This window comes from Epinephelus fuscoguttatus, linkage group LG4, assembly GCF_011397635.1.
Source record: "Epinephelus fuscoguttatus linkage group LG4, E.fuscoguttatus.final_Chr_v1".
In the NCBI taxonomy this organism is placed as follows: Eukaryota; Metazoa; Chordata; class Actinopteri; order Perciformes; family Serranidae; genus Epinephelus; species Epinephelus fuscoguttatus.
Window position 1 is genome coordinate 25,897,409 of NC_064755.1, and position 26,040 is coordinate 25,923,448.

The 26,040-nt window shown below is 40.9% G+C and overlaps 2 protein-coding genes across 5 annotated transcripts in view; one reads left to right on the forward strand and one right to left on the reverse strand.

The window, feature by feature from the left end:
* Nucleotides 1-19,939, reverse strand: part of tln2b (talin 2b) — a 112,603-nt gene extending 92,664 nt beyond the window's left edge. For 3 of the 4 annotated variants that reach the window (XM_049574914.1, XM_049574913.1, XM_049574910.1), the window contains exon 1: nucleotides 19,779-19,939. The gene's annotated coding sequence lies outside the window, so the exon portion shown is untranslated. Of the gene's footprint in view, nucleotides 1-19,444; nucleotides 19,650-19,778 lie in introns of those variants that run through there. The other variant, XM_049574911.1, reaches the window with a different exon arrangement.
* A 4,021-nt stretch (nucleotides 19,940-23,960) lies between these two features.
* On the forward strand, nucleotides 23,961-25,630 carry c2cd4a (C2 calcium dependent domain containing 4A). The gene is made up of 2 exons (XM_049574915.1): nucleotides 23,961-24,109; nucleotides 24,236-25,630. The coding sequence occupies exon 2, from the start codon at nucleotides 24,242-24,244 to the stop codon at nucleotides 25,601-25,603; it is 1,362 nt and encodes a 453-aa protein (XP_049430872.1). The 5' UTR covers nucleotides 23,961-24,109; nucleotides 24,236-24,241; the 3' UTR covers nucleotides 25,604-25,630.
* Nucleotides 25,631-26,040: the final 410 nt, after the last annotated feature.

A 26,040-nucleotide genomic window follows, 5' to 3' on the forward strand; every position in this document is an offset into this window, starting at 1 on the left:
GACAGAAATAATGGACTCTCTCACAAAAAAACCTTAAAGCACTTCCAATGTGATGTGTTAGAGGCACGGGAGTGCAGAGTTTTCAATTGCCCCAATTGTCCTCAGTGGCCTAACACAGAAATACACTTAAGGCATTTTAGTGCATCTGCTCCAAACCTGATTGGATGAATGAGTCAGAACTGTGGTGCTGATACTTCAGATGCCCTGCCTGCAGCGTACCGCAGAGGCGTTTCAAATTATGTGCATCAAAAATCATATCCAGGGCATTTGGTCCTCAAAACTTCAACATTATATTACCTTGAGGGGGAAATACAAAGTAAAGAAGCTGTTTCAACTGATAAAGCCACAAAACAGATCACGCATATTTGTGAGATGCACATGTCAGTATTTCATGTGAACAGTGTTGAATTGATACAATGTACTATACTATCGCCTGCATGAGGCGTCTTAGAATACCAGAGATAATGGATATTGAGATAAAGCAGTGACTTTTACCACAAATTTACTGTGTGATTGTTACAGGGCTACAACCATTGATAGGGGTGTCATGATATCGATTTAAAATCAAATATCGATCGAAATATAAAAGCAGGATCTGTAATTCTCAGAGTATCTGCACTCCCACCCACCGCCAGCAGTTTGGCTACATTTTGCCTTTCCAGGGTTTTGGTTGACAGAACAACTACAGTGTGCAAGCTACGCTACACACAGGTACCATACTCAGGTGACACTGCAAATATGGCAGATCTCGATAGTCTACACAGGTTTCAATGCCAAAAATAGTTTAAATCAAAAAATGAATCGATTCATGACCTTAAAATTGAAAGTCTAATTGGATCATGGATTTAAAGAATTGTGACATCCATAGCAACCAATGATTTTTTAAGGAACGATAATTGTGTGGACTACTTATTGATTAATCAAATAATCAATTAACCGTTTTATCAATGAAATTTCAGGAAAAAAAAGTGAAAAAATTCCAACAACTCTCACAATTTCCCAAATTCCAAAGTAATGTCTTAAATATGCTTCTTCTGTCCAACTAACAGTCCAAAATCAAAACGTCTGTAAATTATGAAACAGATAAAAGCAGAATATGGTGCATTGGACTATCTGACGTGTAAACTACACAGCAAAGATGATGTTTTTCGTAAAACATGGGAACCCTTCCTGTCATATATTGGCGTGAATATTTCCATGATTCTCGCAAGAGGGTTTGTATCGTAGCCCCGAACGCTCTGCTTCATAAATGACACCTTGCCGTTGATGGGCTTTTATTTCTGTGCACCTCTCTCCGATCATGTGGATGTATCATGCATGGCAGTGTGCCCTCAATTTATTTTACTTTGTGTGTGTGTGTGTGTGTGTGTGTGTGTGTGTGTGTATGTGCACGTGTATATATGTATATACATATATACATATATATTATTTGTTCACTTATTTGTTTGTTTTCTTTGTGTGAGATGTGAAATTTGAATCTTTATGTGTGTGAGCCAAATGTATGTTTGTTTGTTCTGTCATATATGTTCATGTTTTATCTTGAAAATTAAATAAATATATATTAAAAACAAAAAAAAACAAAAAAAGAAAAACAGAAAAGCAGTGAATTCTCACATTTGGGAAGTTGGAACCAGATAATATTTGCCTTTTTTCCCTTCAAATTACTTAAATAACTAAATAATCAATTATCAAAATTGTACGATTAAGTTGCTGTCGTTAAAAAAATTGGAAAACTGTTTCAGCACTGATGTAATATGGAAAACTGCAGTTTATAATTCAGTTTTCATCATGATTCCATATTTTATCGATTGTCTGGACAACAGTACAATATTTGCTGATATTACACAGTCAGCTACAAAACCACTTTTAATTTGATTCAATTCAGGGGCCTGCGATGGATATGACACAATAGCAGTAAATATCATCACTGTCTTTTTCTTGCCTGCCTTATATTATCTGCCTGGTGCTACGTGGCTAGCACTGTTTGGATGTTTAGGAAGGAGGAGTGCTAAGATAAAAATGGTGACACAGGCGTGGGATTTTTAACAAATGGCGTATGTTAAAGATGACAATATGCCATAATGTTTTCACTTTGCATTGATGATATTAGATTGTTGATCATTAAAGTGATGTATAGCTCCTGATCAATGTATTGTTACACACCTGGTAATAATGCACCCAAAGAAAGGTATACAGTGCAGTAGCTATGAAGATATTTTCACCCTATAGATAGGCAACTACCAGAGAAAATGTTTTTGAAACAGTTAAGTTTAGGATAAAAGGCACAAATCATTCATTAGCATTCTGTCTAGTCTTGTTTTGTCACTCTAATAGGGAAGACAGGCAGCCAGACTGCAGGCACAGGGTGAGCACATGGGCATGAAGGCAGGCAAGCATGCAGGCAGGCAATGAATTGTGCCCTCCTCTGCTCTATAATAACTGGACAAGCCATCCATTTCATCGTTGCCTCTCCGCAGATCTCTGACAGGGAGTAGTATCATCCGATTCATTGGCAGAGATGTGTGGGGAGAGAAAAGAACCTGCCAACCTCCACATCCAGCCCGGGTTAACAAGACAAAAAGTTACGCTCCAAAGATCTGTAGGAAAAGAGAGGAAGCCCATGGTACTGACTGAGCGCCATCTCTGCTGCTCTCTCTTAAACTTCTGCATCTAATTGTGAGGCTGAGCACACAGCTGTGACACTCCAGTTGGATACAGATTCTTTAATCTCTCCTTTTATATGACATCGCCATGTAATCTCCATCTAGCTACCCAGGGAGCAGCCAGAGAGGCAGGAAATGAAATCAATGCTGCGTCTCTGCACTGGGTGTTACTTCATTAGCATGGGCACTACAGATGTAGCAGTAAATCTGATTTATGAAAGGGCGACAACGAAAGCGCCACAGACAGACGCAGGGACTCATAATAGCAGATGATAGGGATACCCGATGTCCTGTGTTTCACCACCGTTTCACCAATGTTTGACAGAGTGCAAAGAAAAATGTATAGCATGCCTTCCCTGCAGCTGCACTTTAGCATTTAGATCCAGATCCTGTTGTATGAAACACTATTAACGTCCCATTTTCTAAACTTACGACTGATTTTCATTACCTGAATATCATGACTAAAAGTGAAGCAATTAGAAAATCAATTTACTGTAAACAGACAAGGCAGGTAAAGTATGACCTCCAGTGATGACACAAAAATCTATTATAATTAGAGCTTTAATTTCCCCAGTATGTTTCATTTTTCCTCTCTACACACAAAACATCTGTTTGGTAATACCAGCTATAAATTGCACCATGGATGTTGGTTTCAATGCTTTACATCAGCCAGCACAGTAAAGTAAACTGGGTTTCATTGGGTTCAATGTTAATCTTCTAACATCCTTCGTCACACTGTTAAGATGTGAGCTTAGGACTTCTGACAGTTTGACATTTTACAATGATGGGCTTTAGTGCACACCTCTACTTCACACCATTAGACAGGGAAATGCCCATTATCCTGATTACTCACCAACAATATTTCAGTTATAGTATTTAGCATGGCATAATATCCTCAAAATGTAAAATCAAATATATACAGACTCACCCAAAAGACATAATCCAAACAACAGACTGTATAAAATGATGGACGTAGCCACAGGGATGTCACCTATTGGTTTGTGGAAATCTGAGTTTGCCAAGTTGTTTTTTTGGAGTTAGAAGTGACCATATTTGGATGAAAGGGTGGCGCTGCGGAGGAGTGAAGTGTTGTTCTGACTCATACTCCCTTTTTCCACCATTGCCAGTAGAGTGTCAAGTATGCCTTTCTGTGTCGTTTTTTTTTTCCCCTGATGTGTCACGTTTAACATCCCAGATGGGCCGCACACCGGGAAACAGGTTACTAAACTGTGGAAAGCAGCATGGGGAAGTTTCAACTTCTTTTTTATTCTCGTATTTATTCAGTCTTCCTCTCAATCTCATTGCTGACTCAATCTTAAACAACGTCAGATCGCTGATTGGCTGGAGGCAGACGGAATAATCTGGCAGCCTGCTACTGCATCACAGGCAAAGGGGATATAATTAGTGCACCCACCTGGGTGTTGTTTGCCATTACTGCTGATTAAGGATACACCAATATATCAGCTAAACATCAGCATCAGCCGATATTTACCTTGTTGTCTATTTTTTTTTTTACAACATTTAAAGACATGTGAAAGGTCATATTAAAAGTTGTTTCATACATTCGTATGACTGAATTTGTGCTAATTTAAAAGTTGTATCAATAGGGGGAATAAATAACAACAAAAACAAAACAAACAGCTTCAAAATATTGATATCTTTATTAGCTATCAGCTAAATAGTTATTTTAAACAGCGGTATCTGTATTGGCCCTGAATTTCAAAATTGCCCCGCCCTTTCATATCCGTAAATTTAAGTCTTCATAAATTGTTAACAGGTGAGTTATATAAAAATATCCCTCCCGCATTCAGTTGTCATGAATGTAAAAATTAGCTATAAAGACTTTTTTAGTACCAGACTGTAAACATGTTTACTTCTGCTGCAAAGTTGGGCATTTTAATATGGGGGCCTATGGGGATTGACTCGCTTCTGGAGTCTGCCTCAAGAGGCCATTTAAGGAACTACAACTTTTGACACTTCTGCGTTAGCTTTCATTTTCAGCCCTGGAGGCTGCCGTTTGAGCCACACATTTTTTTTTTTTTTTTTTTTTTTACCAAACTGCATGAATATAATCAAGTCTAGTACATGATTCAAGTAAGGTCACGTATATTGTTAAACTTCATCAAATGTAAAAATATTGGTACATATTGTTGAAAAGTCATCAGCCAGGCTCCTAAATGAAATTGAACTCTTCTTTCATTAGAAACCAATGCAACTTTATAGGGTACATCTGGGCACCAGCTGTGGCGGGACTCCGGCCCTTAGAGGTCAAAAGGTTTGGAACCTTCTGGAGTGACGACATCTAGTCCTACGGTAGCTACAGATTTTGTGGAAAAGTACGACAGTGGTGACACAGTTGGCTGCTCATAGGACAGCCATTGATACTCGCCCTTCCCCATTTCTGAAAAACAGAGATTCCGAATGATTAGTTGTGCACTCCCATGGGACTGGGAAGCTAAGGAGGGGGATGTGTAATTCAATTAGTCCCACAGTTCTGCACCAAAGGGAGGCAGACAGATCCATCTCATTGAGACATCCAGGATGTGCAGGCCTGGTGCATGCACAGAAGATATTGGCAGCACATCATTAGTGCTGTTGGTTTGAATTAAAGATAGTCTCACTCACTAAGAGACTGCTGGGAATAAATAAACCTAGGAATCTCAGCACTAGCAAAACCAAGCAGTTCCTCCTAAAATACCCTGAGCAATCCTTATCTACACAATGAATGGCTGAACGAGGGCTTGCAGGCTGAAGCTAACAGAGTGCAGAGTGAGCCGCCTTACATGACAAGCCAGCCACATTCTAAGCTATGCCTCAGAGCTTGTGCCATGTGTCGAGGATGCTGTCTCCCACTGAAGTTGCATACAGATCGCCCTTTCAGAGCACAGCCTCCTCTGCTGTTTCTTTGTCCCACCTCCCAGTGGGGAATTTATAAAGCTTCGCAGTGCCTCACTCCATGAGATTCCTGTAATTTACGACAGCCTTTTTCCCAGGCACAGAGAAATCAAATCAAACTGTAAATATAGTGCATGTTTCCCAGTATGAGCTCTTCACATAGACTGTAAATCACAAATAAATGCCAAAGATCCTGACAGTCATTAAATAACAGCATCAATATTCCCACATGTGGCAGCACTAAGTTTGATTTTGGATTATGAAAAGGGCAGAAAGCGTGGATAATGAATGAGACACAGCAGAAACAAATCAGAGGAAATTAAGAATTACCAGAGGCACCGAAGTGCACGGCAGCCACTTCATACTGTTCTAAAAGAGAGGATCCCAAGCCGTGATCATTAGTACCAGACTGACCTTTGACTTCAGGCTGGCACACACACCTGGCTGTGTTATACGACTCCATTCCAGCCAGACTGGAGCGAGAGAGTGTCATCTCGTGGGTATAGCCTCGCAGGGGTAGCGTGTCCACTGCGGGTGGCCAGCTACCCTCTTTTGGCTGCAGGTCCATCAATCTCCTGTCTGAGGAAACTGAAGACTCGACAGAGAGAGAAGCAAACAGCTGCCATATAGTGGACTGAACAGATGGTAATGGTGACAAGAAATTAACACCAGATCATTTTAAACTTATACACAGCATCTTCATTTGGGCGAAGAAAAGATGCATGTCTGCAACTTTGACACTTTTCTAATATTAGATCTTAAAAATGCACTTCTCAGTCTGTGCCGTGTATTATTGAATGATTTTTGCATTACATATTCTTTTAGAAATATTTGGAACAACACACTGTAAGCACACCCGGCATTTTGTTCACATCCATCAAGAGAAAATGTTTTGATGTTCTCTTGATGAAAATGAATGCTGCTTATTGCACAAGAGCTTTCTAGTAATGACAAAGGCGAGAAACTACATCATTCAAATTCAGTGACTGTTTCAGTTAGGTTTGTAATGCATGTTGCACAGTGCACCGTATAATAAAGATGGACAGTATGACAGCTATCCTTAAGTGAAGCCAAAACATTTCAATTGCCCCCTGGTGGCTGGCTGCAGTAGAGGTCATAAACCCCGCCTCTTTCATGTTGGCGGATGGGACATGGCCAAACTAAAAGGTCAAGGGACACGTTACCCAAAGAAGGTTTCTGTCATTTTAGGTTGTTCTTATACACTCTGTGTTCAAGTACTTATTTTTCTGATAGGTGTAGGTCAGGTTAGGTCAAGTAAAAAAAGGGAGTGTGATGTCATGACAGACAGCTGTGCATGCCAATCGGTGTGCTTATGATTAATGGCACGGCTTGTGATTGGTTCAACAGGTGTATGGGAAAGAACTAGATAACACGGAGGTCAATACTGCATGGACTCTAGCTCCAAATGGCATCACCAGTGAAAGATAGCAGCAGATATTTTGGCAGAATATTTGTATAGTGGGATGCAGTTGAGACATGTTGCCCATCTTTACATACAGTCTTGGTATGAAGGGCCAGAAAACATGTAAGTCTTAGCTGAAGAGTGTTACAGCTTTTCTTGTGAAACACTTGTCATGTTCTAATATATTCCTCATATTGCATTCACAGAATGAACAGAAGATGGAAGGAGAGTTTGCATGTGCACTGCGTGTTTGTGCATATGACAGAAGGAGAGATAAAATGCTCTGATCCATGTGTGCTAGGCCTGCAAGTCATCCTCAAATGCCATGGAATTAGGTAGTGTGTGACTGCACAGTGTCCTTGGTAATCCAAATCAACAGCATCCTCTTCAATTATGCCAACTGCTTTGACAGAAATATGACAAATACTTCAGTATTTCATGGGGATGGTAAAAAAAAAAAATCTACCGAGGTGCCAGCAGCACTTCAGCCGCTGCAGTCAAAACCGAAAATGTTCAACTCCTTCCCTCAAGAAAGCGGTCAAAGGTGCCGTAAGATGCTCACATTATACTTGGTGCCAAATTTAACTTGCACTTAAAGAAGTCTAAATTTCATGGTTAACCTTTAATGTGCATAAAATATCCCTTTTCCACTGAGAACAGAATATTCCTTAAAGGTTTAACATCAACTATATTGGCAGCACACAGGGCTGCTTTTTCGCTACAGAGCAGTCTGTCCAATACAGCAAAGCACATTAAAAAGGGTTTGAAATCAAAGCTACAAAGCCACTACTGTCCAAGTGGCCTTTGTTTTATCCAATTAATACTGCATACAGTTATTAGCAGTCCAGATATTAATGCTTCCTCATAATTAAAAGGAGCAATTCTTACAGCTTGAGTGCTGGGGAAGCTGTCTGTGAAAACATGCAAGCACATGCATAGAGCAGGCGTATAATGGTTGCCCTATTTAGGCCATTTTCAAGATGTCTCATCTTACATAAAACACTGTCCATTCATGTAGCGCTGTATTGAATAGGCAGGGAGGGCATCGCCGGAACAATGACCGCATGCTTTGATGGCTCACTGACTTTGACAACATAATTCAGAGCTGAGGATTAAATTTAACAATGCTTCTATAAATAACATGATTATTCTGCTGAATAACTGTTTTACCGCACTGCACATGTTCATGAGCAGGTTGAACCAGTGTCACAACAGGATAGCCACAGGGAAGAAATTAGAGAGCATAATGGAAGGGAAACAATCAAATAAGGTAATGTACACATGCTATTATTGTTGACTGTGCCATCAGCTCCTACAGCCCGCAGTCTCTTTCTTTCCTCCCCAGTAGAGCTCACATGATGTGATGACTCCTACGTTATACTTACAGGAAATGAATGGATGCTACCTTCTCCTTATTTCTGCCTGCAAATAATACACTGATTTCTTTTTAGCGTAAAAAAAATAACACAACATCCAGGAGGCGTTCCGGACAAACAACCCCAGCATTAGATGTCGTGCATTATAACTAACAGGCAAAGATGTATGGATATAATGATAGGTTAAAGAGAACATACTGAGAGATGGGGGATTATATTAGAATCTGCTTTAGGGAGGATGCTGATATCTCCCTCACTTGAGTAGCTGCTGACACAGTTACAGGAAATTGAACACAAACTCAAGTCAGCTCATCGGTTCTGATTTGCCAGACAATGCATGTTCTCCGGAAAGTCAACATTTATATTCAGCTCTCGTTCAGCCCTAAGAACAGCAGTGTACCAACAAACAAGGTTACAGTATGAAACATCAGGATTTCGTATAATTAGCGTCTGTCTTGAATTAAAATGTCCTCCTTTGCTAATGATTTTGTGAGGCCAGGTGACCTTATTCCCACTGCGACTATTTAGAATTTGTGTCGCACTTGAACCAGAGGATGTGCATAACAACTGAGGCTGAGTCAACACATTTATAAGGGCAGATTTGTTATTAAATTAACAGATATTAGACACTGTACCTGTGAGCAACAGCTCACTATGGAAGCCTTGCAGAAATATTTGTCTTATTTCAAGTATTCCCAGTGCTTCATGCTGCATCTTAGTAGAGCTGCAGCCTCAAATAGTCAAGTAATTGGTTTCAAGGGCTGAGTGCTGTTTGACTTTATTTTCTAGTGCTGATGGCAAATCAGAGTTTCGCACAGATACCAAAATGATTTTTTGATGCCTTACTTGAAGAAGTACAAAAGTTTTTCTGTAAAACCTCTGTTTTGACTTTTCAAAAGACGCCAAAGTTCCTCTTATGTAAACAGTTTATATCAAAAAATTCTGACCAAAGAACAAGTAAAATTACCTGACCTGACCTCTTTGCTTATTCCCTATTGGTCAGCATCCTGACTATCTTGGCTGACCAAGATATTTTTTTGTAATTTAAATTTCGACACTCTTAAAGGCGGAACTAAATTTCTTTTGGAGGTCAGTGGAACGATCTGTAAACACCACACTGACATGTTATCACCTTATAAAGTTGTTCAGGCTAACATGCATGTTGTAGCAAACTATGGACTTTTTATATATACTGTAGGAGACACAGAGTAGTATTAACGTGAATATTTTATTTGTTTCTGGCCAACTTGTGTATGTGCTCATCTTTTTGTCTTTAAGCCATGTTTTGGTCTCCACCAGCTCCTATATATGGTATATGTGAAAAATAGCAGCTTATTACAAACCAATTTTATGCTTACTGTTAGGCCGCAACCTCTAGTGCCCTTCGTAATAATGACGTTACCAAAAAAGGAAGTCAGATGACATAGCATAAAGAGCCACTAAGTTCACAATGGGAGGAGGTCGGGGTGGACGGATGAGTCAAAGAACCACAGGACTCTGACCCAGGAGACTGCTGTTTGTGTCCTGTGTGAAACCAAAAGTCAGCATTAAGTTTCTTAACTCTAGTAGTGGCTTGGATGAAACGGACATTTACGGACCTGTAGAAGTTACGCACTATAGCTTTAAAGCTAATTTATAGTTGTATGTATACGCACAGCATACGCTATAGCCTAAACAAGTTGCCTACGCTGTTGTGAGCATTTATACTTGTGCAACAGTGTGTCTGTGTTGCTCTGCAATTATACCGCCAAATCACAAGTTGGCAGTGTGTTGAGTTTCTTCATGTATTTCAAACAATGGCGACTGAAAGTGAGCAGATCATGTTGCAGTTGTAGCTAAGAAACGATCGACAACAATTACTTTAACTGACACTACTACATCGCAGAAGGGAGAGAAGACATCAGAGAATTGGGTGTGTGGCCATTACACAAACAGACATACGTCTATGTTCACGGAAAAGAAGGACCAGCTGCTTCCAAGCAAACCAATCATAGTTGTAGTCTCCATCACTGCACTACACTGTGTAGTTACATGTCAGGGGAGGTGTAAGTCATGCTATGACATAGGCTGTACATCGACACTGTAGCTACAGCGTAGATTCAACGCATAAAAATGAACTAACCTAATATCTGTACGTCTGTCAAGTGGTGCTGGGCGGGTACTGCACAGTGATTTTTTAGAGCTTCATCATTGAAAACAAGTGTCTACTGTGGCTAAAAACCACTTAGGTTTGGCATTATGAGCAATCCCTTTCACATCCACATATTCATTTAATCCATAATTAACATAAAAGTAATTCTTAATGCAGCTTTAAGCAAAATGAGCCAATAAATCATTAGTTTTTAATGAAAAATGACAAAGCTTTTGTTCTCAGTAAGTACCAGATTTTGAGAGATCCATCTGCATGACTGCATTTATCTGTGGAAGGGCGATAACACTGGAGAGACAATGTGATTGATTTTTCAGTTAAATCAACTGATCAATTAGTCAAAGAAATTCCATGACTACTGTTACCTAGAGATTTCTTGAGCTGCCAAGAGGCCTAAACCTTTCTCTAGCGCTTCCAGGTTGTTTTCCCTTCCAAAATGTGGACTAAGTTCAAAATGGTTATTGTAAAAAACAAAAAAGGTGAATAGGGTACCAATACAAACCATGCCAGTGCTCCTGGGGCAACTTTATTATTCTATCTCCAAAAACAGAGCAATGAATGTAATCCTAGATATTGCCTTCCACCGAGGGTAACCAGAGAGTCCCTCTGCCCTTAACACAAGGTCACTGCACTGCTGATGAGCTGAATATACAAGGCTAAAGTAACACAATCACTTATACAGTACAGCATCCAGCTGCTAAATGCACTTCCGCCAGGCCAAAGTGAAATCATTTCGACAAGAGTGTGTCAGAGCAGTCCACAGTTCTTTGAGACTCAAGGTGCTGACACTACATAGCCCTGAGCAGAGAGAGAGAGAGACAGAGACAGAGACAGAGAGTTCTAGCTCGGTCAGCAACCCTCACAGCCTGCAGAGGATCAGAGCAGAGGATAGCAGTAATTTCAGTGCTGCTCTTCAGACAGGAGAGTCCTTCCCCCAAGGCAGTCACAAAAACAGCCTGACAGCTGCTGTACACACAAAGGACCTGACGGCCCTCAATTAACCTTGATGTGAAGCTACTGCCTTGTCAATTCTCTCTAAAACAAGATCAACAGCACCATTCAACAGCGATATCATTCTGTTTATTTTATCTGTCTGTTATTCCATCTCACCTCGGTCCCAGTGCAGCTAGCCTTTGCTCCGGCAGTCCAGAAATTGTGCAAACCTCTCAACCTCTGGACATCTCCCCTCACAGGCAATTTGAAGACAAGGGTTATTTCAAATGCTGTTCTTTGATTTTTTTTTATCAATAAGTTAAGAAATCGTAACACAGGTGTAAAAAATAAATAAATAAATAAAAACATTGTCTCATCAAGTGATTAATGTCTGAACTGTGCTGTGGCGCAGGACCCCTACCACTCAGCTGTATTTGGCTGTGATGTATCATTGATGCAGATCGATGGCAAGTGCCTCAATCGCGAGGATCTCTGCCCCACTGTCATTGACCTCTAGCTCCTGTGGCGTTCCTGGGAGACCCCCTGCCAGTGGAAAACACTCACAGCATGTTGATGAAGGGGACAAAACCATCAGAGCCTTTCAGAGTGCGCCTCTAATGTGCTTTCTATGTGATACTAGCCACAAAAAATACCTCCAAAAGCAGAGTACAAATAGCAACAACATAGTATACAAAAGCTCACACTTACAGTGTACAAGTAATTACAGTACATTTCTTGGATTATGCATCATAACACAGCCAGAAGACACTGTGAAGGCAGAACACTTACATTTGATTTATGCTTGATGCATCCAATGCATCCATGATTTCTGCACGTGTCCGAAACAGCAATGAACAATGAAGCCAACATGGAATGGCCAAAAACTGCAGTTCCTCAAACAGCCACTTGAGGCTGGCTCCAGAAGCGTGTCAATCTCCATTAACACCCATGTCAAAATGTCCAAATGTACAGCAGAAATAAACATGTTTACAGCCTGGTACAAAAAACGGTTTTGGTCTCATTAGCAAATGTACCACTTCATGACAACTGTACAGGGGGTGAATTTTTATGTTACGCACCCGTTTAGATTTTATAAAGACTTAAAGTTGAGCATAATTAAGGGCAGGGCTGCTTTGAGTAACAGGCTGTCTGCAAGGCGTTGCTACAGTCTATGAGTCAGTTGCACCCTGCCCTCCTCCACAGCTTCACCCTCTCATCCAAACACAGTCACTTCTGTCTCCAAAAATCCAAGATGGCAACAGCCGAAATACCAAGCTGGGGTCTACAAAACAAAGGAAGATGTCACAATGTCTACATCTATTATTTTAATACAGTCTATAGAATGTCCACGTGGCCAAAGTGATGTCACACCATCAGACACGCCCCTTTGTGTGTACCTGTGTGGTGGGTTTTTGTTTGTCTGTGCGCACCTGACAGTTTCTAAACAAACTATGCTGTAGACGTGAGCTTTCGATACACTTCCCCCGATGGTTTGGAAGAATATCAATGTGCCAGACCATGAGGAGAAACACGCACGGAGTGTGTAACATCTAAGCACTTCCTCCTCACAATTCCGCGTCAGCTCATGTTGGTGCGACCATCCGTGAGGAAAGCATAACTAAGGCTTTTGTTCTCAATCCTCTTCTGAGCGTACCTTCAAATGCACTTCTCGACAAAGAGACAGTTAGATGCTCTGAACACTAGTGCCTACAATAATTTAAAAGAAGCTGGGCTCGTTACAACAAAGTGACACAAGCAGCCATTAACAGCACAAAGACTACCAGGTGATAAACTGAGGTCTATGGATTCTGTGACCATTAAGCCCCAAAGCAGCAGTTTGCACTGTAAGAACAGAAGGGAAACTATTGACTTTAACAGAATAATGTCCATCAGCTCCTTGTGTACTCAAATGCAATGCAAAGCAAAATGGATTCTTAATTGTATTCACTCAAAATACATAAAGAGAAATACCTACATATGAGAAAAAAGAGCATTAGCTGAGCCACTCTCCCCTTTTCAGAGGAGTCTGTATATCACATGATCTCCAGCACAGGTATCACATGATCTTTAGTACTGGTAATCACTTTCCCTCAGGCAGAGTGGGTCATGTTCCTGATCATTACAGTGTTTCTCTGTAGCACCAAAACAGAGACGTAACAAAATGAAGTTGCGTTAATTGCACACTTATTCTCTAGTACAACTGAATGCTAATAAAGTAATTTACGCAATTTGCACAACAAGAAACAATTTAAATTTCTGCAAAAAATACTCAAGTCTTTATCGCTCAGGGCTAAATTACTATTCAACAGAATAGCCAAACCTCAACACACACACACACCCACACAAGAAGAGATTAGGTAAAAGAATATTAATTAAATTAATCACAATCGAAAAAATGTACCTACATTCACTCTAATTCATATATAAAAAGGAGCCAGGCAGCCAAAGGTAAGTAGACAGCTATTTACTTAAGCTGACAGCTGGTGCTCAGGGAACCCTCAGATCACACCTCCTCTTTTCTTTTATGCCACTAACCCAATTTGGGACCATGTACTGTGTGCATGACTGGGAAGTCAGACCTGTCATCTGCTACTTCAAACTGGCATCTCATTTAACCCGCTGATGAGAAGTGCCAACGGCTGTGCCACTGCCTCTGACCTGAAGCACACCATGCCTGCATCTACTGACCTACTTCTTGAGTCTGCTTACGCATCACTAGCACAGCCGCATCAGTTCAGACCACATGTACAGTAAATACTCGCTAAGTACAGTATCAGCGACCACTGCCAGCTCTGTGAGCTTTTGTTTTTCACGTTATGCTCAACAACAATAAAATATGTCATGTCCTGCATGTGATCAGCTGATCTGATCAAAAATGGAAAGAGGAAACAACAATCAACAGTTTTCTTCCTTTTTACCATCAGTCAAGAAACAATAGAATTACTGCCTTGCGGTTGTACACCTCCACAAACCTGTCAAGTTGCCGTTACAGTTTACACCCATGTCTGTCCAGACTCATAGCCATTACAGTTGACAATGCTTCATATATGAATTTTTGCTGTAAAGAAGCTACATATTCTAAAATGTGCTTCACTCACATCTTAAACCGGACAGCGCAGAAGATCTATACAGTCACCACAGTTTTAAAGACAGGCACCCAAGATTAGAGCCACCAATTCAGTGTCTGGCCAAATGTCTCCCCTTCTGTTCCTCAGTTATGGCGTTGTATAACAGCCAGAAAAGTGTTTTTGCAGAACGCTATGATGTCACAGTGAAGCTGACCTTTGACTTTTTGGATATAAAATGTCATCACTTCATTGTTTTATTCTATTAGGCATTAGCTGGAATTATGTAAATTTTTTTTTAATCATTTTGTTGTATTAATTCTTGAGTTATCACCAAAAACATGTTTTGTGAGGTCACAGTGACCTTTGAACACCAAAATCTATTCAGTTCATCCAAGTGAGACAGTTGTGCCAAATTTGAAGAAATCCTCTCAAGGCCTTCTTGATATCACAGTTACTAGAATGACATGGATGCAAGGTCACAGTGATCTTGACCTTTGCCCACCAAAGTCTGATCAGTTCAACATTGAATCCAAGTGGATGTTTGTGCCAAATTTGAAGAAATTCTCTCAAGGCCCTCTTGGCATTACATTCACGAGAATGATATGGATGCCAAGTCACAGTGACCTTGACCTTTAACCAACAAAGTCTAATCAGTTCAACATTGAGTCCAAGTGGGTGTTTGTGCCAAATTTAAGAAATTCACTCAAGGCGTTCTTGAGATATCACATTCATGAGAATGAGACAGATGAGGTCATAGTGACCTGAACCTGTGACCTCCCAAGTTTGATCAGTTTAATGTTGAATCCAAGTGGATATTTGTGCCAAATATAAAGATAGTCCCTCTTCTTGACATTACATTCACTAGAATGACATGGATGCCAGTTTCAGTGACCTTGACCTTTGACCACCAAATCTAATCAGTTCAACATTGAGTCCAAGCGGATGTTTGTGCCAAATATGAAGAAATTCCCTTTTGATTTATCACATTCACATGAATGGGATGGATGGACGAACAACTTGAAAACATAATGCCTCCAGCCACAGCTATCGCGGAGGTATAAAAGGGACTTCCAGACATCTCCGCCACGTTCAGGTGGTGATTCTTGGAGGGGTGAATTAAAACAGTACAATAAAACTAGCATAGCAACTAGCAACTGCTTCACATTACAGGATCAACAATTGGGTGACTTGCTGAAGCACTAATACTGATAGACATTTGTATAATGGCTGACAATTATTAATCGAGCATGAAGCCACTTTAATCTAATATGAGATCAACCTAACTTCAAATCTGAAAGCACATTGGGAATGTGGTCAAGTGTTTGCTGATGAAAAAATGGCCCATCTGCATTATAGCTCCCACATATTGACTGCCTGCCACAGTCATCTGTTGGAGGAAAAATACGGGAAATTATGAAATCAGATTGATGTCTTAGTAAAGAAAAGAGAATGGCAGCCAGCTTATACATCTACCTCTTGTTCTATAGAAACAGATCTGGAGGAGAGCCAGGCCCTAAAGAGGCTAAGATCACAGAGAGACAGTGGTGAGAAAATACATAGGAGAGATCTATTTCACCGGTAAACACGAAACACAAAGGCTGGGTCACAGTGACAGCATGGGGTGTGTTTTAGTTTCCACCTCCCACACTCTCATGCATTAAATATGGTTCAACAATCACACTCTCCAATGACTCTCAAAACTTCCCACCCCCCCAGCTGAACATTTCCTGGGGAATTCCGACCAGGAATGTATTCCTGATGATGGAGCAACTGCAACAGCTGAGAAGAAAATCACTTTCTAATGAACAGCATGGAAATACAGTTGAGGCTTTGTCTTTAACAATTGCTTGTTTTCAACACGTTGTGGATCAAAATACTTACTTGGGAATGCATGACCTTGTTTTAGTTATTTATGGAACAGTTTAAGGATTGCGTGTTTCTCCCCGGGTTGCACAATTTGGAAGAAAACTGTCTAAAAGCTCTTCATGAGAGCACGCGGTACATTTAAAGACCATGTCTGGGACTTGTGATTCCCAGTAAATTAGGCGCAGAGTTGAAAGAGTGAACTAAAGTTGTTGTAGCAGAGATACCCTTAATAGCTTCCCATAATACGGAATCACTGTGGTAATGGCCTCTTCAATAGCTGGCAATGAGTGGGAAAAAGGCACCGTTTAAATAGTGCTTGGTTTTAATTACCACTGCAAAGCGAAATTGCTGTATCTATATTTCAAAAGCTTAGGCAGGAGGAAATGTAGAATGTTGACGTTATCTACGAGTTTGTGCTACTTTTTCGTTTCAAGCTAAAAACTTTTCTGATTTTCTCTTGGCACAGGCTTCCAAACATTGATTTTATAACCTTTGGGTCTTGTGAGTAGTATCTAGTGTTTTGTTTGATGGAACAGCAAGCTTTTATCAGTAGCCGCTGGCAGATGCATGCTGCATGTGAGCTTGTGACATCGGTGGTGCTGTGATCTAATTATATCTGTGTGCTGTGTGGTGGGAAAAAGTGTGCAGTACTCATTGTAGATGCTCAGATTGTGAAGGTCTCCGCTTCTGTATTAAACATGGGCAAGCAAGGGGCTTATACTGTGAACCAACAGGTGCAGTGTACCACCGCTAAGATTTACATAGCTTCGTATCTCCACAAAATGAGACATCTGAATGGTTATTTGTTCTCACTGCTGCAAACACTATGTGCATCCACAGACACAAAAACAAACACATATATGCACACACAATAAGCAAATCTGTTATGGCTAGTCTAAACATAAATACATTAATCCTATAGACAATCCGGCTCAATTCCATTATAAAGGAAGGTATTTACGACCCATAAAGCCATTCCAGCACTATGTAATCTGGAGATTATTCTCTATTGACACATTCTGCCAATCTACAGATTGGCAGAAATAGTTTTCCAGACACGATCAGGAATGCACATGTGACCCTATGACCTGATTTAAAAATAGGTTAACTTACATTACAGATAAAAATAAAATGTCACAAAATATCCCCATAATGTGAATGTTGTCATCTTTATCATTGATAAGGTGCTGCAGACATAAACCAGAACACGTTAGCATTAAGATTAATTGTCAATATTTTTGATAACAGACACATTTCATTGCTCTATTGAAGCAAAGCTATTCACTGAAGCCTCTATATCTTCAGCACCAAGCCAATATTAGCGATGCCTTACATCATCACCTGTCAACATCCAGCCTATTTGGTTCTGAGACACCATATGCACTCTACACGTTGCAGAGCGTGTCAAGCATTTCACTGATACTTAACACACAGAAAGATTGTGTGTGAAATTATATAAATTCTTGAAGCAACACACTAACACTGGTGATGCTACATACAGCATCCCTACAGAAATGATACTCAGTTTGCTGCCCGTGGGCCAAATGTGGCAGTCAATGGGGTGCCAGGTGGCCGGCCAACTATTTTCAAGTTCACAGTGAAAATAAGTTGTAATTTGAATGTAAATAAGGAGCCAGAGTGTCTGACAGCGGTCTAGGCTAAGCCTCGAATGTCCTCAAATCCTAGAAACACCCCTGCATACACCTGACCTGTACACGGCTTTGCCTTTAGGCGAACATGAGTGAGGAGAGCAAATGCTTAAAGGCTGAAAACAGGCAATTCATTTATTATATATACTGATAAATATTGTTAATAAATATTGTCGGCCCCTGATCTTTTGTCGTTTACCAAAGAGGCCCCCGGGGTAACCAAGGTGTGTCTCCCTGCCCTACACTGTGGTAGGTGGATGTTTTTACTTACACTAATTCATGCCTTACAGTACCACCAGGGAGCACATTTTTTAGTATGGCTCCTCCTCCGGCACCCTCAGTGGTGCCTTACTGTATAAAGCCATCCAGAATCACAGCTGTCTCCATCACGCTGATATAGCTTGACTCTTCTCGTTACATCACTCAAAGCAAAAGATGTCACTCTTCAATATCAGTTTGAAATCCCCCTCACAGCATGAGTATCCTTGAATTGACCCTTAACAATCCAAGATGCCTCTCATGCTGTGGAAAATGCTCAGCTGCTCTATACTGTAGAAGGGTGGGGTGAATTTCTTTGCAAACAGTTGGTCACAGCAGCCAAAAGCCTCTTCAGTAAATGTCGAAAGCGGCTGACGTGTAGCTAATGTGGTTTGGCATAGGGAGTCGACCCAACACTCATATACTTGTTCCACAAACTAATGTACTGCATGTAAAACCAACCATGGAAAGATACTATATAGGGGGGTGTGCTGTGTGGCTCCTTCACACAATCAGTGTTGGAGTAACATTTAATGCCTTGTACCTGTGTGAAACAATCACGTCACAGCTCATAAAATATCTCCACACAAGTGCAGCACACACACATCTGTACGAGGCAGCAGGGCGGCCTAAGGAGTCATGTCCTTCAATCTGAGGATGCACATGCTCCCTGCTGGTGTCTTGGAGGAGAGGGTATATCCATGTGAGCATGCAGTCCCGACCTCTGCAAGCAGGCAGGTGTCAGGATACAATAAGGAATTTTCCAACAGGGATCCATGAAATAGCAGAATTTTATCACAGGAGCAAAGGATTAGTGGGCTGGCAAGCTTTGGCAGTCTTAACAAACTTGACCAAACTGACCATTATAGAGTCCCCAGCCTATTCTGCCCACATTTCTGTCAGCCCACTGTAAATCATCAGTGGTTACATCCCTGCATGCGCACTACAGCCTCACACAGCTTTGATGTTGAGCCCATCCAGATAACATTCAGGTCAAGTCCAAGTTACTGTACAGCACATTTCTTTGCAGAGCAGCGAGGATGCTGGAGCGATGGGCAGCATTAGTTGCCAATTTAGCCCACTTCTAAGCACCAAATTCAACGAGCCTACGCATTAAACATGCAGCAACAAACGCCAAACAAGTAGGTCAATGAAATATATTACCTCTTATCTGTCAATGTCAAAAGCAGTCAGTCACACGTTAGGCGGAGAAACAGATTTGACAGGCTTATAATAAGGCACCAGATGAAGCAGATCGACTGGTGTTAGATCCAAAGAAGAGCAAGGAGACGCTGAAGTGGAGCACATCACACCGATCATGTGAAAAGGTCGTCTGCAGGCTGTTAATATGAAATGTTTTCAGCGCTTCTGCTGAGCCAACATCGAGCGGTCCGCCTCCCCTGTAGTGAGCCCGATTGGGAGGAACAGCACCTTCAACAACAGCGCCAGGGTTTGAAAAAAGCACCAAATGTAAAGAAAGAAAAAGGCGAAATCCTACCTGATGTCTGTCACTCGTTAATGCATGCGACCTGGCTTGGATGTAGGCTAGGCGACACACACACGCACACACGCAACACACACACACACCGCAAGCGGGTCAGCTCAGCCTGCCTGCCTGCCTGCCTGCCTCCTCCACGGCATCAAGCCCCTCCTCGTTTATCGTACAGTGGAGAGAGATGGGAAAAAAAGAAAAACGAGCGCATATCTATGCGCCGAGAAAAAAAAAAAAAGAAGGAAGCGGCGTCACAGTCACCCACGGTTTGTGATAATCATAAATGTTGCCAGATCAGGATAGGGTTTTAAAGGCTCAGGAGTGGGCTGATTGATATGCATGAGCAATCCTGCGAGATAAAATAGACCTGATAGGAATGCAGTGTGTGCATGATTACAGATCAACGCACCAAAGATTTGAATGAGTTCCCTCTTATTTTGAAAATGCTTTGAATTTGTGCAGTGAAGTACACCTGCTGAAAGCGTGTCAGCAGACATCAGTGTAGGACAGTGCACTGTGCTGCTGAAGCAACATCACCTGGCCTATACCTGGCAAATAAAAAAAGAACATGTCAAAGGAATGGCATCCAGAAAAGAGCATGTAACCTGTTCAGATTGTTAAGAGAGAGGGTTTTGTTGGAGGTTTTCTGCAGGGTGAGGAATGAATTCATAACCAATGCGCTCTAATTCAGTATTTTATGAGGTCATTTTGGCTGGATTTACAGTTTTGCGGATCTTTGTGATAATTACAGAGTATTTAATGCAGGCTATCAGTCAGACTAACATCTCCCTCTCGGTTTATTATCTCAGTGGGTGTACTCTTGTTTTTTAACCTGAGCGTACACTGCCCCCTGATGGAGACACTCAAGCATCCGTGCAAAGATTAGCTCAGACATTAGGAGAAGAAATCAATCTACATTATGATTTTGGGGTTGGTCATCTGTCTCTCTGGCCTGCATGGATATTGTTTTTGCTTCTGATTATCAGAAAATGCTGAGCTGCTTCCTACGATCTATTGTTGATGGCAGCCACACAACATGAACTTTGACCTTTAAACCTTTTCCTCCTGCCAATTAGTATGCATGCTGTATTAAATTAAAGTAAAACTGCATTCATGATGTTGATGCTTGCAGCTATTGTGCACAAACATGCTCACACACACACCCACAGCAGGCATGTATGTCCGAGCATGTGTTTGTTATATGTTATGATCACCTTTAGATTACATAAAATTCCATACAAATACAGCTAATTGTTTTTAGCATCTTTATAACTGACTGCAATTTCATTCTACCCTCACACTTGGTTTGAGAGGTACAAGATGTTTGATTGATTTGCTTGAATTCCTGATGTGGCTTGGACATTTTGGAAAAACATTTCTGAGAAGTTCCCTCATTTAGGACACTTTCCAGGTATAGGTGTTAGCACTGACATCACTCTCTTCTTCGGTGCCCGGTAACACATGGTAACTAAGTTACCCTACTTGAACCTTGGCCAGGACAGAGTGGAGCTTTTTGACAGGATCACTCCACTGTCCCTCAACACTTTTCAGAAGAGAACGATGGAAAGCCAAGGGACAAAAGTGAAGGAACTCTTCCTGTGCATTTGCATCTTAGTGTAATCGGACAAAAAAGAAGCAGAACAGACACAAGTTTGACTTGTTCAGCTGCACTGTTTACAAGTTTTTGTTTTTATTTTTTAGTTGATATACACTAAATGTCAAGTTACACCTGTTCCAGTGAAGACCCTACACAAACACAGCTTTTTGTCCTGCATTTTGGTGATCAGTCTTAATAAAGCTGCTTCTTGAGCCACCACAAGAGGGTAGCACTTACATTGAAGTGTTTCAGTGGAGACCTAAGGAGCAATGTTCAGTGTGACTGGATATAAATCAATGCTCTCATTGTCCTCTTTAACACGGATGTTGACTTTTCAGCAGCCACATCTCTGATAGAGACATTATGATCTGCCCCACCAACACTGCAGTTCTTCTGGAACGGTGAATGGTTCGTTGATGGATGAGTACACACTATATACACATATATATCCTATATAAATATGACATTCATTATTCACCTCCGCAAGATGTCACTTTAAATTCCAAGTCTAAGAACCAGATATATCAGGCTGAATGACAGGGGATGTTATATGTAATGATGCAATTTCTATCTAAAATTTTCAAAGTCAAGCAAAGAAAGTGGCGAAGCAATAAAAATGTGTCCAGACTCTTATTATTTCTTTTATAAATGAGAATGATATAACATCAGTGAAGTGGAATGAGCAAATATATAATAAACTAAAAACAGACAGTTAAATCAATAGCACATGCCACATTTATTTCAATACTACAAGGACTTCAGTCAGGGCTCCTGTACTCATCTGAGTTTTGAGTTTTGTGAGTGTCTTTATCAAAAGGCTAACAAACTGTTGGGGCACATCACGTGCATCAAAGACTTCATATGATATAAAGCAAGATGCAGTTTTCTTTGATTGCACTTTGCCCGCCTGCTCTAAAAGGAGGCGATGTTAACTTGATAGATTAAAAACGCGATAACAGAATGGTTAGTATGGTTTTTAAACCAAGAACTAAAATTTACACTGTTGGTGATTTTCATCATGAAAAATTTTTAAATTTAAAGTAGATCCTTGCACCTTTTGCTCCTCGGAAGATTAAACCATTGATAATTTATATGCTAATTTGTTTTGGTCTGACATTCACAACTGCTTGTCACTAAAAATGGACAATATACTGTCGCCTACCATCATTTACTTACAGTGATATAGTTAATTTCATGTGCAACCTGGATGCATGTGCAACCTTGAGATACTGTTAATCTTTTATTTACTTTGTTCAAATATCACATTCACAGCTAGCCTACCTGTAACTGGAAAAGATGCACTTCCTCTCTTACTGTGTTCATATAAAACTTTGCCAACCAGCCAACTTCAACACACTATAATATAGCCGATAAAATTCAATAGTCTCTTATCTTGCTCTTTTGTGCTCCTCATTTGTTTATCTGATTTGTTTCTCCTTTATGTTTGCCTTTTGGTTGCCTTTTCATTAAAAAATATTTTTGCTCTTTTGATTTTCAGTATAATGGTTCCTCTATTGTTCCTTCTTGTATTTGATTGTGTTATAACATCATTTCCACCATTGATGCTAAATTGTATCATTTATTTATTTATTTTTTTAATATTTATCTTGACTTGTTTTGTAGCCTATATTTTGTATGTGTTAAATAAAAAACAAAAATATAAACATATATGAATGTATTTATAAATTACCGTAAAAAAAGAACAAGCTGGTCCATCTTAAAATAATTTGTAACCTTGCTGCCTGAAATTGTTGAATTTGGCAAGCAAAGAAACTTCTATTGTTTGCACATATATCTGAGTTCCTTAGACTCAAACTAAAAAGTTGGTATCACAAAGATAACGCTGGCAAATTAGCCCCATGAACTTGCAGTAATACTTTAAGTTTAATCTTTTTAATAATACTAGAAAGACATTTCAAGTTGAACGAATCTAAACCCTTGTTGAGACAACTGAATAACTGGTAAAACCAACAAAGTTGTACTGATATCTTGAGTTGTACAAACATGAACTTTAAAGTTGGCTCAACTCAGCATCTTGTTGAATTAACCTCTTTTTTAGGAAGCCAGTTTACTTTTCCAGGAATAGTTCCTCTTACTTACATTGCTAAGTTCAATCAAAAAAACATTAACTGCATATTTTTTTCATACAACTGAAGTTCCTATTTTCTAACAGGAGCTCTCCTACACATAGTAAAGCTAGGCTAGCTTTATCCCTTGAACGTCTGCCTCTAAAAAGGTAATGGCACTTGATGTTCTAAACTTTAGAATTACTATCTTATCAGATCACCTTGTTTATGTTCACAGAACAAGGTCATACACACCATCTAATTTAAATAAATGGAAAACAAACACATGAATGAAAGACCTAACATTTGCTTAAAAACTGTTTTCCACTCTTGAAGTAGTGAGCTTATCTCGCTAACACAGTACAACAGTTAATACAGGGGCACTGAGCTCTGTTGTGGTTTGGATATTTCCATGGGAACCAGTGACCAAGGAGAGAGGGAGGATCCTGTTTGAGCAGCACAGGGGGCGTGTGTTACATTCACTGGTTTCCTGCTTCATTTAAACTGTCTTTGTCTCTCAAACAGCCACAGATGTGCTGGTCCTGACAAGAGAGAACCTTCATCTGCTGTCAAGAGAGCCTCTGAGATTTCTTACAGCAGCTTGAACTTTGAGCTGGATCTATTCATCCTGTTCAGGATAAACTTGTGGATTATCCCTATCTTCAGAATACAAGGTAAGAAAACCTCCTTGCAAAGTTTAGACTTTAGATATTACGACACATTCTCCTTTTATAGACTTTCTTGTGTGTGGATTTCAAAACACAGTGCGGCAACTTACAAGCATATCTTTTTGATTTCAGAGTTTCATGATTTCTACCAGAGGACCCATGTGGGTGGTGGAGAAGATCCGTGTGTCAGTGGAGAGATCTAACCTGCCTGTCCCATCAGCAGAGCTCAGCTTTAAAATTGGTGACATCATGTTTGGAGAAAAAGGCTTCAAACCCAAAAGGATTTCCCTGTGTCCTAATGTCATCACGCCTGACAACATCCCAGAGTTCTGCATCCCCCCTACAATCCCATCCCTGCAGGAGATGAAAAACGCAGAGCACAGCCGAGCTGCTCGCGTTATCAAGGTGTCTCCCTGCGAGAGGCCTGAAATAGAAGTGACACGTTATGAGCCCATCAACTCGCATATTATCCAGGTGGAGAGCGTGGATGAGAGTCCCTATGACGGCTGCAGTGACGAGGAGACCACCAATGCCGATCCCCAGAGCCAGGCTGCCTTGTCACTTCCACACATGCCTAAAGCTCAGACCTGCTATGGCTTTTGCACCTTACTGGAAAGCCCCCACACCAGGAGGAAGGAGTCTCTCTTCCACTCTGATCCTGGCTCCTCTCCCCTGCTGCTGCCCAGGAGTCGATCCAGCGTGTGCTCCAAAGTCTCCCCCTCCACCTCGCCCTCCTCCTCTCCTTCCTCATTCAGCCTTAACACCCTGACCTCCAGGCTTTCCCCGAGAGGATACACCCTGAACTGGCAGGCCACTCTGGACAGCGATACGACTTCCTCTACTGAATCCTCTCCTTTCAGCTCGCCACTGCTGACCAGGTGCCCTGCCAAGTCTTCCCTCTTCAAAGCACTGAGCCATGAACTGCTGTTGTCAAAGAACATGAGGAAGGCAATGGTGTCCAGGAACAATTCCCTGTCCACAGATGAAGGCAGCTCCACAGACAATAGCCCCAATGTTATGAGGAGGGCATCAGATGGGTTAGCTGAAGGCTTGCCCAGCAGCTGCAGCCTGGCGCCACCCAACATCTTCCCCATAGACTTGACTCTGCACAGAGAGAGGGTAATGAAGGAGAGAATGGCACCCATAGGGAAGGATGGCAGCCTGAGACTCTCAGCAGAGTACTGCCCGGATAACCAAAGGCTACGGGTTCGACTGATCAGCGCCGAGGGCCTCTATCCTCTCTCTGTAGACCCCAAGATTATCAACTGCAGCGTCAGCCTCTCTCTGGTGCCGGGAAAACTCCAGAAGCAACGCAGCACAGTCATCAGAAAGAGCCGCAATCCCATCTTCAATGAGGATTTCTTCTTTGATAGCATCGCAGAGGAGGACCTCAGCCAGCGGTCCCTCCGCTTTAAAGTGGTGAACAAAATGTCCACCCTGAAAAGAGACTATCTCCTAGGTGACTGTGATTTGCCTCTTTCTAGCATAGTGACATCATGAAGCACTTTCTTAACTGTTTATTTATGTATGGGATTATTTATTTTCATTTTTGTATTGTAAAATGAGATTTTATAATGATTAAATTATGGAAAATAAAGAGGTTGTTTGTCTTTAATACATTTCAGAACAACACAATGCTCACAAGTTTTGCAGATATATGTTCACACAATTATCTCCATATGCATTCTCAGAATCCAGCACTCAGGTTAAAGATCATTTCAGAAAAAGAAAAACATTACCAACAAAAACTTAATCTCCACCTGATAATTTTTTTTTTTATAAACAAAGACAAAAATGTTCGTATAATGATTTACAGCCTTTTCATTCCTTGGTGTGTTAATGTGGCTGCAGCATCAGCTGGCGTGAGACAACCACTGTCTCGTATTTCTCCTAAGCCTGTTGTTTTCTTCCTGACCTTTCCGATGATTAAAAATATC

Coding starts and splice junctions, on each gene's coding strand:
- c2cd4a (XM_049574915.1), top strand. CDS start 24,242: ATGATTTCTACCAGAGGACCCATGTGGGTGGTGGAGAAGATCCGTGTG.